The sequence below is a fragment of the Mycteria americana genome, chromosome 3 (assembly GCF_035582795.1).
Source record: "Mycteria americana isolate JAX WOST 10 ecotype Jacksonville Zoo and Gardens chromosome 3, USCA_MyAme_1.0, whole genome shotgun sequence".
Taxonomy (NCBI): domain Eukaryota; kingdom Metazoa; phylum Chordata; class Aves; order Ciconiiformes; family Ciconiidae; genus Mycteria; species Mycteria americana.
The window spans coordinates 4603458-4620595 of NC_134367.1; the positions used below are offsets into that span (position 1 = coordinate 4603458).

General features: G+C 42.3%; 1 protein-coding gene across 1 annotated transcript in view; it reads left to right on the top strand.

Annotated features, from left to right (window-relative positions):
* The window catches only part of PKHD1 (PKHD1 ciliary IPT domain containing fibrocystin/polyductin), a 269779-nt gene that overhangs the window by 140699 nt on the left and 111942 nt on the right, over nucleotides 1-17138 (top strand). Inside the window, exons 47-48 of the mRNA XM_075497242.1 lie at nucleotides 12213-12390; nucleotides 12905-13100. Of these exons, the coding sequence (XP_075353357.1) occupies nucleotides 12213-12390; nucleotides 12905-13100 (374 nt within the window). The remainder of the gene's footprint in view (nucleotides 1-12212; nucleotides 12391-12904; nucleotides 13101-17138) is intronic.

Genomic DNA, 17138 nt, shown 5'->3' on the forward strand with positions numbered 1-17138 from the left:
ATGGACAGCTACGAGAATTATGCGTACCAGTTGGCCTCCAGACCAGAGGACAATCTTTGGTTTATTTTATTTACTAATTTAGATATGGCTTGCTTACCATCCATTTTTTTCTGATGTTCTCAGCAAGCTGCTTATCTTTCTTACCTTGGTATCCTATCTATGGTCTTGATTCCTCTCCAGAGGCAATTCTGGCAGTGTTAAGTGGGCCTTTAAGTGGAGGCTGTAGTGTATTGCTATTTTGTCACTTTTCAAATTACCAGGGGTATATAAACTGGCCTTTGTAGAAATAAGAATCCAGCTCAAGGTAGGCTGAACTGATGTTCAAAGTGGGATCGAAGGCCAAGCCCCAGACAGTCAAAGATTTAGTGGGCAAATTGCAAACTTTGCCAAGATTTTCTGAATGCTGACCTATAAAATACTTCAGATCATGAGAGAAACACTATCAGTTGATAATAAGATGCAGTTTGGTTTTTTTTAAAAAAGAAGAGTTTGAATTTAATTAGATTTTAAGTCAAGTTCTGGGAGTGTTTCCTTTTATGCTTATTGTGAGAGATTTCCCCAAATGCTCCCAAAGAATAAGTGGTCATGAATGGGGTAGCTTTTCATGTCTTAGGCAGAAAATCTTTGCCACCTGATTTCATTGCTATGTTAGTTTCATAAACTATCGGATTCATATATTATATTTTCTACTAAAACTGGATTCAACATTTTATGATTTCATGGGCTCAGCTCTCAAGCCATGAACAGCCATATTGTATAGAAGATATAATAAGTTCATGATGTATTTAATTAAAAGAAAACTTCCCAGTAGATATGTTTCTGACACTCTGTTGCAGCCATGCCTTTTTTACCCACCTCATCAGGATTTTCTGGTCTTTCATTTTGCTGTTCTGTGTTTGCTACGAGGTGAATTTAGTCAATTCAGATCATCAGACCTTATTAAGACTGACCCAGGCTCACAACATAAGCAACCTGTTTCAGTCTGTACAGTTATGGTTTCCCATCAACATGATGGGTTCAGACAATGGTACAAAGGAGATATGAGGCTCCGGAATAAACTTCTGTTATTGTGAGTGGCAGAACTTTTTTGGCAACTAGGTAATTGCTTCTCCAGAGTTAAGATGCCAGTTTTCGTTTGATTTCAATGGGCACTTGTGATAATACCACTGTTTATAGATGGAAATGAAAACCCATTTGTTTGTTGTCTTAATCATGATAGAGGAACCCAAAGCATAAATGAACAAATTACTTCATGGGTGAAAGGGACTACAGTAAATCTGTGATGTAGCTCTCAGGGCTTATTCAGCAACCAAAAATTACTGGAAAGATCATAGAATCATAGAATCATTTAGGTTGGAAAGGACCTTTAAGGTCATCAAGTCCAACTGCAAACCTAACACTGCCAAAACCACCACTAAACCATGTCCGTAAGTGCCACATCTACATGTCTTTTAAGTACCTCCAGGGATGGTGACTCCACCACTTCCCTGGGCAGCCTGTTCCAATGCTTGATAACCCTTTCAGTGAAGAAATTTTTCCTAATATCCAGTCTAAACCTCCCCTGATGCAACTTGAGGCCGTTTCCTCTTGCCCTATGGCTTGTTACTTGGGAGAAGAGACTGACACCCACCTCGCTACAACCTCCTTTCAGGTAGCTGTAGAGAGTGATAAGGCGGGTGAGCCAGATTTGGTGGGTGAGCCAGAAATTCAAGAGGAGTGAATTCAAATTGGGTTGAAGACATATAAACGTAGCTATTGTCCTGAAAAACATGTGTAGCCACCATGTAGACACTGGCAATGTGTCCCATTACAGCTGATGGAAACCTGTGTCCTTGATTCAATTGCCCATGGAGAGATGTCTAGTGCCACTTAAAATGCCCTATGATATTTCCCTTGGCTTGTCACTCTGTGGCAGAAGGGCAAGGATCTCCTGGAGATACTGTCAGACCTAGTATCTCACGCCAAAGTTTTTGATTGCTTGGGACATTTTAAGAAGCACTAGATGCCTCTGTTTCTTTGGTCTTTCTCTTAGGGGTTGGTCAGCTGAACTACCCTTTGGGCTTCTACTGACTGGACTTCTGTGATGCTAGTGAGTAATGGTCACCCAATGCACATTTAAGTATCAGTAGGCATTTAGGTGTCTCAATCCTAAATTGAGTGATGATTTTCCTCTACCTGTCTTCTACACTGGTTTTAGGGAAAATAAGACTTATGCAAGCACAGGAAATGTGTGCGCATCTGTACATGAACATATATGTGTAAGTGCAGTCTGTCTCTCTTTTTGACTTATTTTTGAACACATTCCACTTTCAGCTGTTTGCACTGTTGAAGGCTCATAATGGTCCCTGGCATGGTTTTGGCCCAGGACAGCTATCCCATGCCCAAGCAATTAATGGGTACAATTTAGAGATCAACACAACCCAAGGAACTGTTTCCAGTAGGGCAGTTTAGATGTCCCCATGCTGTTTTGCAGGCTGAAGGAGTTTGATCATATGGATATGGCCAGGCCATGCCAGCTAGCCTCAAGGCCAGAGGGCAAGCCACAGCACCAGTTAGCTTATGAGAAGAGATGTAGCCACAGGTCTGTGTCCGAGCGCTTACACACTCTATGAGTGGATGAGACATGGTTTTGTTGGAGAAGATCTGTCTATCTGTGTGAATATAACCACGTCTTACGATATAGGGTACATGTCCTCCTTGCTGGTATCACTTCACATGACCAGTAAATCATGTCTACTGTAAGTTTGCAACAGAATGCCACTTCTGCTTTTTTTTTTTTTTTTTTTTAATTTCTGGAGGGATTGAAAATGGTTTTGGAGAGTTCAGCCTCCTATTGGAACTGCCTCATATCCCACCTTTGTAATAACCCAGTCCTGGGATAGAGCCAGTTGTTTTCCATCAGCTTTGATGGTCATACAGTTCCCAAGTGCTGTCCCAGCTCACTTCTGCTGCTGCCCGTGCCTCCCCAAGCTGGACTTGTTCCTGCCTTTGAGCAGCTGGCAGCTAAAGGGATCCAGAAATACTGCTCAGCCAAGTACTACCACCGCTTCTGTTACCCAAGGAGGACACTTGTGAATTCCTGGCATAAAAAGAAAGGGAGTGGAAAAAGCTTTTAGTGATCTAAACACCACTCCTGCTTTTCTTGCCATGCTCTTCTTCCCTTCCCAGTACCCTGATCAACATTTCACTTTCTTTCTGAAGTGCAGACCTGAACCATTATCCATTTTTTGCTGTTTCAGGTTAGTAGTACACAGGCAGAAATACTGAAGTGCTCTGTCAGAGGTCTGTTAATAATTCTCATCTGTCTTATAATTCATGTTTTAGAAGAAGGGAGAAAAAACCCGCAACCATTCCCAAATAGGAAAAAAAAATAATCACTTGTTCCATTGAAGGGGAAAACTATAAGACTCTCAGCTACCTACAGGCTTTGCATGTGATTACTGTTTCTCATAATGAAAACAAAAGTCTGAGATAAATTAAGAGTTGGGAGTCATTCTGATTTAACAAAAAGGGTACTGAGAAGAAGACAAAATACAGCTGTGCTAGATGTCTTTCTGGACCAGTTAATCATGAGGTCTTAGGCAAAACAATTCCCTTTCTAGTCTATGTTTACCTTGATTATATGGACTACCAGCTCTTTGGGTCGATGCTGTGCAGGTGGCTGGAGCTTCTCACAACATTGCCTGTAGTTTGATTTGAGTCCTTTTGGATACTGCCACGATGTAAATGTTAATACTTCATGATAGCTAATGTATTCAATACACCTCATTCCTCCACACATCAAAAGGTGGTTAAGGAGGGAGTACAAACAGGAGTTCATCTGCATCATTGCTGTTGAACTCTGGTAACGTTTGAGCCCTGACCTAAACTTTGTCTTCCCCAGTAAATTGCTTAAGGGTTTTAGATTAGTCATATCAATGACTGGGCGCTTCTCAATCAATCTGTTCTTTCAAGCAAGTCATCTTTCTTTCCCTTCTTTATTCTTTGTCTTCACGACCTGGGAGTCAACTTTCACCAAAGATACTTGGCAGTCTGAGTAGCAGAGACCAGCTGTTAGCCTGTCCTCTCGAGGACTATGTACTTAACAAAGTAAACCGAGAGACTGAGAGCATCTCCTTGTTCTTCTCCCAGATCCTTTCTCCTGAGTTGCTCCTACCAGCCAAATCACCATCATGTTAAGTTGAAAGACTGTCAGCATGCAGCCAAGTAAAAACAGTGAGTCAGGGAGGCCTCAGTCACATGGACAGCGCTCCAAAATGGACCTAGTAGAGGAACAGGGTGGGGAGTGAAAGGAGCTGAAGGGGATTAAGGATGAAAGTCAATTAATAAAATATCCACAGCGTGACCAGAGGATGAGGGGGTGGGTCGAGAAGAAGAAAGGGTGAATTTTTTCCAGATGTATTTGAAGAGTGTTCACAATAAAAGGGAATAGTTTAGGATTAATACAACAAAACATGACTAGGAGCAATTGGCAGAGGTTGAGCAGAGAGAAGAAAGATAGGTGGGTGACAGGAAGAATTTCCTAACAGTGACGTCTCTTGGATTCATCTAATCTCAGTAAGAAGACGAAAGTACTGTTGCTTGGCTTTCTTCAGTTTCTGATGAGCAAAGATTTAAAAATTGCTCTGGAAGAAATCCTTCTGTTGTGGTCTACCACGCCTGGAGTATGCGGCCAGATCTGCAACTTGCTAGTTCCTAGCTGTACTTGCCACTCGTGGTAGGTCCCTGTAGTCAGTAAGACAGAGGTGCTATCAAAACCAGGGGTGAAAAACAGATTACAAGCCTCTGAGCCCAAGCTTTAAGCACTGAACCCACATTTGCTGATCATCAGGCCAAAGTGATAGCACAAGAGCATCCTCATTTTGGCATGAAGTCACACTGTTCAAGGAGGTTTCAGGCAATAGCAGTAAAACAGTCTCATCTCTTGTGCTCAGTAGCTCTCTCTTGGTCTAGAGTGGTGCATTCTCTGTGCTCTTCAATAAAAAGCGCGAGAGGCTTCAGGTGGTGGGTTTTTGCTTCCCCTGGGTTTCAGGGATGGACTCCACCCCCAAAAATCTTAAAGACTGAGGCAAATCATGGATTTTTGAGAGGGGAGTCCTAGTATGGCAACTTCTATCCCAGCAACCTCAGGCTCATTCCCTAACCCTAAGGGTGACTGGCAAGGTTTGACCATGGCCATGTTATTAACCTGTATTAACCTACTTAGCCTCTAAAACATCAGTGAAGTTGCATCAGCGCCACTGTTTAGGAAAGATCCTCTGCCTGGGAGCTGTCTGGGATAGGGCTTGTTAGCACAAGCTAAAAGCATGTATGGGACCATTTTAATTATTTAACAGTTACAATGTGGGCAACTGAATGCACGTGATTGACTCCTTATCTTTGTGCTGTTTAATTTACCAGAGTACATGTAGTGTATTGGCACTTTTTTCCCAAAAAATATATGTTTGGAAAATGTTTTTATTGTTAGAGGAAAACCCCTAGGAACCCTTTTCTTTAGAGTAAACAAGTATCTTGAGCATTTCTTGACTGTCTGTCCCAAACTGCTTCACCCAACAACTTCCAGAGCAATGGGGATCCATTTCCAAGCTTGCATTGCTGTAACAAAAGTCTTCTTCATGAAGCCCAGTTGAAAGTTAAACTAATGGGTCACTTAAACATGCTTTAAAGAGGGTTTTTATGTCTTTTAAAAATGTAATTGAAGCTTATAAAAGTCTTTATAAATTTATATGTGAGAAAGTTATTGAGTAGTCTGAAGAACAGCTTATGCCATGGCACAGCACAGCGTGGCTGCAGGCTAGATACGGCTGCTCCAAATGCCACTGCTACCCATATTATCATGAAAATATGAGTCTCTATTAATATTAAAACAAATTTTCATTAAAAAATTGTCGTAACATGATTAAGTGACTTTAAAAGTTTCTTCACATTATGCATAATTTTTACAAGAGGAGAGCATTAGAATAATCGGCAGGCAGGCAGCACCTTGCGGCAAAGGGGACTCCAAACACTTTGCGGCTCCGCACACCAGAAGGAAGTTTGCCTCTTGTTCCCTGTCATTTGCTTTCCCCTTCTCACTGCAGAAACCTGGGACTTGCTCAGCACCAGTCTTATAGTTCAAGCCTTTTATTGCTTCCCTCTTCTTAGTCTGCTGCAGAGGAAAAGATTAACTTTCTTCTTTATAGCCTTAATTCTTAAATCTGGTCTAATATCCTCTCCTGTAGTGCATGCATTCAGTTGCTGCAAACCCAGCCGCTGCTGATGGGTTAGTGTGAAAAGAATAGCATACCCCCTACCTCCGTGTCTTTGAGTCTTGAAGAGAGTTCAAATGGTTACTCTAGTTTTGCTTTTCCTTTGATATTTACTTACTGTGGTGTCTTCAGCTGAACCCCCACCTGCTGTGAAACACCCTTGCAATCACACTTCTTCTCTCAATATGTTCAAATCAGTTGCTCTCTGGTCGTGTACCCTCCCTGCGTACATGACTGTATTCACACACGGGGCAGCTGACACGCTCGCTTAGCCTCATAACCCAGCCCTCTCAGGGCTCCCGTGACATAAAGTGGAAGGCAAATATTAAATCACTGGCTGTTGACTGTTCAGTTAACCAACACATCAGCTAAACTTCAGAGGTTTAGCTCTTATTGTGCTATATTTCTGGCATCTGAGGCATGCCACTAAAGCAGCCAAGAGAAATTTGGTTCCCAGTGTAGGACCCTTTTCCATTTACCTTGCAGCCTGGTGTAGTGGCAGCAAAGCCAGATCCTGCACAGGCTTATGAGTGTGCAAGAGAGGTTTCCCCAGGCCTACCCCCTCAGCTTGACCATTGTCTGGGATGTTTCTGGGTGCAGGGAGATATATTTAGCATTGAGGCAGCATTTTCTAGCCCTACACTTTCTTCGCATGCAAGGAAAAGCTTGACAATCAGGTCAGATGCTTCTTGAGGGCTGGATAGATTCAAGCCAGATGTGCCAGCTGGGACTCACTGTCATAACCAACGTATTATTAGCCCTAAAATTGTATTAATTTGGAGAGAACCACAAGTGGGCAATGGAGGTGCAGTAAAACCATGCCCAGAGTACCTGCGGTCCAGATTTTCAGATCCGCTTTGGATGCTTTAGAGCTCTGCCTGACATGGGATAAGTAGAGTGACAAAGTGGTACTCTGCAGATCCTTGCTATGCTTACACTGCAGAGATGTTTGAACTGCTTGCTTACCAGCCACTTTCCAGCTCCGAATTTGGATCTGATTTTATTTTTCCTTATATCAGCCTGTAAACTATAGGAGCTGGGGAACTGATTTAAGAACAGAGAGGAGTTAGGAAGCCAGGGGTAGCAAACTCAAAAGCTACTTTAAATGAAGCCATTTTAGATGGTCAGTCACAACCCTCTCTGCTCCTGGGAGATCATCTCAATTCTTCTTTTACTTCAAATTCAGAAGGCCTATCCGATAGTGGCTACTCAGGATCAGGGACAAAGATCTAGTTGTTTTCAAAAAGACCCGTGCATGCAAAAACTTGATGATGGTAAGGGTTCATAATATAAGGCAGATTTGAATAATGTCTTTGGTCTCTCAACAAAGATACACACATTTACTTAAAACAGCTGAAAATTCTTAATTCTTGGCAGTTAAAATAAAATGAACTGGTTTTGGGCCCAGCATCAGACCTGTAAAGTGTTTGGTATGGTCATAATTTCGAATTAGCCTCCATTTGGCCAACAATAAATTGGACTGTTGATATAAACCTTTGGTGTCCCACCTGAAGTTCAATGCTGTATTGTTTCCTGTTTTGGAGAGGGATAATAATAATGGATTATTACACAAATGTATCAAACAGAAAGCATTTAGAGCTAAACACAACATCTGCCTTCATACACAAAGATATGGACCCTTAGGATAAGTAAGTTAATGGTAAACATAAACAAGAGAGTTAATATTTGTTCTACTCGATGTTGTTGATTGGTTTAACAAATCCTTTGTGGCCCATCTATGTTGAGCAGTTCTGCACAATGCACTTGAGCTAAATTACATAACAGTTTATACAATCACAATTGGTAAATTGTTGCTCAGACTGTAAAGTCCTAACCAGTAATCCTGCCATATTTCTAAAGCAAATTGCTCCTTAATTGAAACCTGATTCAATATAAAAATACAGCCTTTTCAATGAGTCATCCTTTTTTTTCCCCTTACACTTTGTAAAGGCTTCCAGCAGTTTAAAGTGAGGGTTAATTTTGCATTAAGACCATTGCCTCCTAGTTTCTTTCAAATAAAGCCAGGGGAAGTTCAGGGGAAGGCTCTTTCCTCTGATAATGAAGCTCTCCACGTTAATGATGCATGCAGGCTCCCTTGGATCCTCTGAATTAGAAATACTCATGTGTGTGCATGCTACTCTGCTTCATTAACATTAAGGAGAGGTAGATTGGTGGCTATTTAGGGCACAGTGAAATCGCTGGCTATTTAGGGCAAATGGAAATGGTGCTAATTGTGGCTGGTAATTCCATTAGTAGGGTACTTCCATTTTGGTGTCTGTTTGGCATATAGGTGACAAAAACAAGCACACTGACATCCTTTCAAGGGGAATGTACTCTCAGGCTTATTGTTGTCTTGTACCAGTTAACTTCTGTGCAGACCTGCAAAGTTTTTCAGGTTCCCCAAATTTTTGTTTTGGTGTTCTGGCACTGTATCAGGAGTAGGGTATGCGTTTGTGGGTGGCACCACCTCAAACAAGGTATGTAAAAGGCAAGAACACAGCATTCCAGGTCAAGGAAACCCCAGGGATTTCAGGCCATAAGGTATCTCCTGCTCCCTTTCCTTCCTGGGTCACAAACAAACTTCCAGGTGAAGGTCAGGGAATCCAGACCATCATGGTATGAAACCATGCAAAGCCTTCTTCCTCAGAAAGGCTTTCTGGCATTAAAAGAAATGATATTTTCAAACCAAAGATTCTCCAGTGAAGGTTCCCTGTCTCTCTATCCCAAAGACTGAGAGCAATTAACTGAAAAAGAAAGTTGGTAGCGTCTGAAGCAGTCAAAAGGCTATCCTAGCTTTGAAGTCTAGGGAGAGAGGACTTGCCTGTTATAAGTAGGCATACTGGGAAAGAAGTATTTCACTTAACTGTAGCCATCTGGAAGTTAGCTGTCTAGTTTAAGATTTTTTTGGGCGGTGCCTTTATAACCTCTTGTCAAGATTGGTGTCCAACAGAGTTGGATTCACACTTACTTCACTAGCTAGTGAATCTACATGGCTAGTGTGGAATTGCCACCTTACTTTCTGACAGACCAATCAGGTGATGTGTATCCCTCCTTATATCCCAGCAGGATTGCCCCTTCCAGGCTTTCTTCTCTGTCTTTAAAACTTCTTGGAAGTAGTGGAGAGAAGTCCCTGAGAAAAGTGATTCAAGCTGTCTCGTCAGCCTCCTCCAGCGATGAGGAGTAAAATGAGTAAAGAGCAAAACCACGTGGATTCACATTGCACAGAGGATGGGTCTGAGTCTCCATCACTTGCTGTGGCATCGTGCACCTTCGTAACTCAATAAGGCAATTTTTGACGTGCAGGAGAGTTTAATGTTGCACCACATTATGTGCGGTGTGCTTCTGCTGCTAGAAATGTTTTCCCGAATACCTGTGCAGGTGCTGATAACTGTGACAATAATGTGCTTGTTGTCATTTACTTGCTTAATTAGCAGCCTAATATCCTGGTCCAGTTAATGCCTATAAGAGGAGGTTTATTAGTAGTACGAAAGCAGTTTAAGCCTTATAAACTCCTTCCAGTCAGTTTCATTGGTCTGCCAATATCTTCTGGTTGAGTGATTCTTTGCTGATTCACGCTTCTCCTGTTTCCCACTGCTGTTTCTCAGCTGAATGTTTCTGGGTAACCAGAAAGTCCTTTGCCAAAGTTACAGCCACCAGAATAACAAAAAACCCCAGAACTAATTTTAAAAGAGAAAAAAAAATCTGCAGGCAACCCACCTCCAAGATGACTGCTATAGTTATTATGTATTGTCTCCAAAGCAGAAAGGGGAAAAACAACCAAAAATTGTAAATACAAACCGGATGACGTGAGTTTTAGCACTGTCTATCTTGGGTAAGCAAGCCATATCCAGTGTGGAGGGTTGGGTAGCATTCTGAGATGTCTAGTTGTAAGGTAATAGTCCAATATTTAGAAATACCATTTTAGATATGCTTAAAATAGGGTTTTGGGTTTTTTTAAGCTTAGTGTCAGCTCAAATGCCAAAACTGACTGAGTGAACTAAAGGTGAAACTGCCAACTTGCCTTGATCCTGCAGCAGCACTTGATTAATGTATAAATCTGCTGCATTCATCTTTATGGCAGAATCATAGCTCCAGGGTACCTTGGCAAACCAGCAAGGCTTCTCTTCAGCTGAGAAGGAGATCTGCAGTCCTGGGACGTGTATCCCTAGCAATTCGCCATGCGTAATGTGAAGAATGCAAGAAGCAGGAAAAAACTTCTTAGTTGCAGTTGTGCAGCTGCAACCTCAATTTTCTTACAATCATGCCTAGTGTTGGCAGGGCCAGGGATGGGAGATGCTGGTGGTGATGTGGTAAGACCCTTGCTAGAATTCTGGATACTTCCATCAGAGCTCCTCCTGTATCTTTAGTGGCATTAGCCAACCCTGCATGAATCCCTTTGCAAGCCAGCTGGGTGGGGAATAATCTCTGCCAGTTGCTACAGAGAGGAGTGCCACAAAGAGATGCATCAAAGTCTCAGACAAGCTTCGGCAGTCTGTGCATGTGTGTGCAGTAAGGGGACAGGGAGGAGATTCCTAAGCTAGGGTTTATTCTTCCAGAGTTTTGATACCAAAGTGCAATTTCTAATGTAGAAGCCTTGTCACCCAAATTCATTCAGGTCATGGAGAAACATCAGCTCCAGAGAACATTTTAGCTCACCTCACATCTGACATCCTCTGGAGGAGCTTGATGCTCCTTTTTGCCTCTAGAAGGAGAGGAGTCTTCCCAGTCTCGTTCCAGATGTGAAGCAGTAACACAGTGTAGCTAATTGGAGCATAGTTTCAACCACGGTTTCCATCAGTTTCAACAGCTGTTGTAGGAATGCAAGATGCTGAAGGACTGGAGGTAAGATCTTTGTTTTGAAGAAGCAGCTTATGATCAGGTGTCCCTGATCGATCAGACATGAAGAGACAATGGAAGTTTAATAATTGACCGTCAGAAGGATTAGCTGCATTTCAGCGTTATCTTTTCCTTCATGTAGTTTGTTGCCTTCAACAAAGCAGCTCCTGAAAGCAGGGTATTCTGTGTCTCTAGACTTGACCTTACACAACCTTCCATCTTGGGCAAACTGACAATCACAGCAGTAAGAGCTTATTCTGGCCAGATGCCCAAATAATCAAGATAAATTTAGCATAATTTGAAAAAGTTCTATGTGCAGGAAAAAGACAGAGCCTGCCCCTGGCGAGGAAGTCAAGGTGGGTGGTTATACCCATCCCAGCTTCACTGTGTTATCTCCTATTTTTAGTAGAGAAAGGGCTCCAGAGGCCTTAAATCTAAAGGGTTTATGCCCACTTATGATATAATTACTACTGTTGATCTGTTCAGTGAGGTTTTTTTCTCTGACTAGATTGGACAGAAATTAGGAGGGCAAAGTTCTAGTGAAAAAGGGGTTTGAGTTCTCATTCGGATGCTCAGAAGAACTGCTGTACTAAAAGTTCACCCATTTTGGGAAGGCTATCATCAGTCTGCAGCAGCCCCAGCTTTGTACTACATGCTGACCTGGGCACAGAGCTGCTTTTTGAATTACACGGGATTTTTGCACCTTCAGCCTCAATGAAACTTTTGACCGCTCAAATGTGAGTGAGTAATCAGAAAACTCTTATCAAATTTCATGAAGATTAAGATCCTAAAAGTTGAACCTGAGGCTCATGAGTCTGGTGGATAGGGAAATACTTTGACAGTGTAGGAGCTGGTACCCTGGCTGTTGCCATTGCTCTGCTTTGGCACAAGCTTTGCTCCTCTGTGCCTTTATTCCTCCACCCTTTTGTCACTCTTTCTCTCTTTCTCTTTTTACGGCACTTCAGGCAGAGATCGTTTCTTACCGTATTTGTAAAGAACTACACAAATGAAGTCACATTCTGAGAGAAAGCCAGCATATACTACTGTAATTCAAATAAAAACACAACTGTAAAGGTTGCAAAATGACAGAGTTCAGTGAAAAAATGTGATTATATTTTTTTCCTCCAGAAAAGAGGCTCCAGACATTCCCTATAATTTAACTGTGACTGACAGCAGGAATAAGACAACCACAGTCAATTACATCCCTGATACTTTATCAAACCTGTATGGCTGGATGGTTCTCCTCTTGGATAAAGAAACTTATGCATTGACATTTGACAACCCTTTGGTCAGCAAACAGCTCCAGGTAACATGGGAATTTTTTATAATTTCAAAATTATATTTGGAAGAGATAATCCTACTTTTATCTTTCTGGGCAAGCAGAGAAAGGAAAAAAAGTCTTAAGTGCACTGAGAAAATCTCTATATATTTATAGGCAGGGCTTAGATATGATGACCTAGTCCCTGAAGCTCTCAGTAGTAACTTGGAGCACGAAGATGATTTTGGACGTCTTAGATGAAAGTTCAGTGTGGTGCTTAGGAATCAACAAAATTTGTACTACCCTAAGACATACTGAAGCATGATTTTCAGAAGACATTGCTCCTCTGCACCTTTTAAAGGTGATGAGGGGAGTTGATTTTGTGTGCTTTCACCATCACCTTCTGCTTAATTTTACCTCTCTCTTCCATGTTTCCAATACACATTTTGCAAAAGAATATGTTGCCTGTGAGGAAAACCATCCTCTTCATCCCTTTATACTGCACTCCGTGGAGCTCTAATCACAGACACAGGCATGTTTATTTTGGTTCCCTCTTCCCTAGTATTCAGTGACATTTAGCAGCTTCACGACTGCGAATTACTTGCTGGTGGAACACAAGGATCTTCCTGCCCATCCTGAGGTTGTGGTGTCCTGTGGGACAAGGACTGGCCAGCCACTCCAATCGCTGCCTTCATATGGACATCATAAGAACTGTGACTGGTATCTCGACAGCAGACTGAGGAAGCTAACCTATTTAGGTAAGTGCAATACAAGGGACGCAAGGTACCTTTATGTTCAAGAATGGTGACAGAGCCGATGTCTCTTTAATTGAAACCCTCAAACTACATAAGGCCTTAGACACAAGGCCATCTTGCAATGGCCTTTCAGTAAGTGAGAGGTCCTTCAAAAAGATCAGTCAAATAGGTAAATGCATGCAAATCAGGTCCATCTCTATCTGATCTATCTGAAGCCTGACCTATCAACAAAAGGAATGTATCATAAATAGTGGGTGATGTGACATCAGTTGAATTTGAACTGGTGTTTTGGAGACGAAAAGGCATTAAATTCCGCTAATGATCTCTGTTGTCAGCTGGTCCCATATCACATGTATCATTAATAAATCATGTGCAATCTATCTAGGCTGAGCCCACTGAAGGCAATAGGATTACCGGGCAAGAATTTTCTTATGACTGTAAACTTTCAAAGATGTCATAGACCTCTACATTTGAGTACGTTGGCTTTGTACACTAGATCACGAAGTGTGGTGGTCATTTTTTTAAGAAATTCAGATATATACTGATATTTATTCAAGTTTCTTTTATTCTTTTAAATTTGGGACATTTTCTGCAATTTCCATTCTCAAACAAATTATTTTACAAGGGTCTAAGTTCTATATGTAAAAGGCAAAGTTAATGATTGTTGCCATTATTAATAATAGTAGAACCAGGAATCACAAAAACATTTCAGTGCCTTTGAGAACCATAGCTTATCCTTTATGACTGTCATAGAGGGAAGCTAAAGTATAAAGATGCTGATTTTCACAGTAACAGAAAATTTTGTCACTGATCTAATCCGTTAGTTTTAATGAATTTCTCTTGATTTGCACTGATGAGATGGCATGCAAATGGCTTTCTCATGTGGGATCTGTTTAGGAATGAGCAACTAGAACAATCAGTGGGATAGTGGAGAGGAAAACATGGCTGGAATGAGGGCAGGCAATCCACTGAGCTTAGTCTGACACAATGAAAATCATCCAGTGTATATTTGAGGAGAAATGGGGAAGCCCATACCTTAACCTCAGTCAGAAGGTCACACTTGCTGCATCCAACTCTGGTCTTGCGGCCAACAGCATTGCACAGCTTGTGTCTATATATCTTAACATTTTATCTCTTAAAACAGGCTGGATGTGCCCAGGCTTCAAATTAGGAAAGATCCCAGTCCTATGCTAGCTCCCAAACTGTAATGGTCATCATCTGGGAGAGTGCACTGGGCTGGGCCAAAGCTGTGCCAGGAACTTTGCCAGCAATATAGCCATGTAGATTATTGGGGTCCAGCTCTTAGTTCCACGTCCTGGCCCTGTTTATATATAGATTTATATATAAATCTAGCTGTTGAGGCTAAGCCTCTACCAAGATCATGCCAAATATCTGCTGAAAGAAATATGTTTCTATTATTTCAGTTTACTAACAGTGTAAATTTGTTCTTTCAAATATAGAAGTCAACTGTTTTTCAGTTTGCATATCCTGAATTACACTTTCATAAATAGGGCAGCACGGGAAAGCTCAGAAGATGCCACCTATATCTTGGCCTCTTGCTACCGTTGAAAATAGAGGAGATGACAGTCTTGGAAAGACTGGGACAAAGCGATCTGGCTCGCATATGTCACTCTTGTATCACAGATACTTTCTTGTCCTTCTCTTGCCTTCCTTTCACCTTGATTTTTATTATATGAAGAGCTCGTTTTTGTTTCTTATTCTAATACAGAGAGAAACAATCATCCAGAGTACATGAGGGGAAATTTATGAAAAGACCTAATGTGTATAATTCATGCTGTGAACATTTTCAGCAAGAACTTTTATAGCAGTGAGATCAACAATTCAGTGTCGGGTACCTAATATCTAATGCTGTTGGTAGGGTAAAAGTCTGAAGCAAAGCGAGTGGATTCCTAGCCCTGGTGTGCCATTTAATTTCTCTCCTAATCTCTGCTGTGCAGGCTGAGAGGGTGAGGATAATTAGCCATCAGAGCAGACTCATGGCATGTGGTGGACTTTCCATCACTCAGGGTCCTTAGATGGCCATCTTTTCAGAGAAATATGCTCCAGCTCTACAAGAAGCTACTAGAAACCTCATGAGGTGAGATTCACACTCCACAGGAGGTCAGAGAAAGCTGCCACAATAGTCTCTTCTGGCCTTAAAAACCCACCAGTCCCCGCACGGATCCAGAGAGGACAACGCTTGAAGGCCTGGCCTTCAGAACACGTTCCCGCCTAACTCTGCAAGCTGTTTTTTTATTTTTTATTTACATTTAACTATATGAAATAATTAGCCAACTAATTAATCCCATTTACAAGCTTTGTCGGATTCTTCAGCTGTCAGTCATGCCCGAGCCCGGGGCCGGCGTTGAGTCTCAGCTCCCTCCTTCATCTGACTTGGTCTCCATGGCTACAGGCTGCATCTGCTGACACCCCACTCTCTATTTACTGCTTAATTAAGAATTTCACGCTCAGCCCTTATCTGCTGCTAAGAACAAGAACACACTGTTAAGAAACTCCAAATTTAGGCTGCTGCACAAGGAAAGCCTTTCTTGTCGTCCTGACTGCGTGGAGCCTCTTTAACTACCCTCTTGGCAACTGCGCTGCCACCCTTCAATCAAAAATCATTAAATGGGGCAGAGATAATGAGCATGTAGCATATCAAAAGGAGGATGTTTGCTCGGGCTAAGGAGGAAAAGCTGTAAGGGCCTATAAGCAGCCGCCACTTCAAAGGGAGAAGGGGCTGATAAAGAGTCATTTGTTCCTGTTTGACTTATGTAAAAGGTCTGGTATGTCGGAGTCCCGTCTCACAGACGCGGGTCCCCCCTCTTGGTGCTCGTGTGTCAGCAGTCAGGCAGCTGGGCGCAAACAGCATCAGCCCAAGCATATAATCACTTGACTCCGCACCGACAATAGGCACTTGTAGGGGGTGGCGGAGGGAGGGCTGGGGGACAATGGGAAGACAATTATTGCAGCTGCTCGGGAAGGCCATAATTCTTCCTGCAGAAAGTAGCCGGCTCTTGCAGGGTGGAGGGGAGAGCTCGAGCGTATTAGTCATCCTCTGACTTTTGGAAGCACTTCGCCGCGCCAGTGGGGTTTCGACAGCTGCTGGTGTACTGCCTCTTTCCAATAATTGTACATTCTGGCAGGGGTCAACTTACTTTTGACCCTTTGCCTTTGTGCCCATCAGAAAGCCTTTTAGGGCAAATGGTGGGGAAGTGGCAGGGGTGCATTACATCCAAAATTAACGTCAGTAAATACGTATCAGATGCCAGCTCATTCACGAGCAGGCTCCTGAATTCACACAGCCTTTTGCTCAGGCCCGCATGGTGGGGAAAGGGGAGAGAAGGGGAGGGAAGACCCCACAACTGAGAAGATATTGTTATTCAAACGAAGCGGGCAGCTGAATGAAGCCACCTTGGCCAACAGTTTGCCTTGGGCTCAGGCTTTCTCCATGCCCCCCCTTCCATCTGAAATTGCCCAGCGTCATGCAAGTGTTTGTTTATTTTTGGGGGAGAAAAAAAGGTCTGTCTAACACAGAAGGCAAGAAAATATACCATATGGAGTGGATTAAAGGAGTTAAGTTGCCCTAACGCTCTGCATGCTTGCAGTTTTGTAAATTAGACCTTGGCATGGGACAATGCAGGGGACGCTGAATGGGGAGAAATAATTGTAATGGAGAAATAATTGTAATTGTAATAACTGTAATTTTTTTACAAAAAATTGTAATGTAATTGTAATAGCCCCATTTCTTCGATGTGGGCTACCTATGCAATGATCCTGTTAACAAAGGTACTCACTGCTACCTACATACATCAACCCTGTTAACTAACCCATGAGTCTCTTTGAAAATAATCTTTTCAGACCATTTTAAAGAAATAGAATCACAGAATCACAGAATCGTATAGGTTGGCAAAGAGCTTTAAGATCATCGAGTCCAACCGTAAACCTAACACTACCAAGACCACCACTATACCATGTCCCTAAGCACTGAATAGGCACTGAAAGATAGATAACCCCATGTCCTTGCTGGATGCTGGGGGA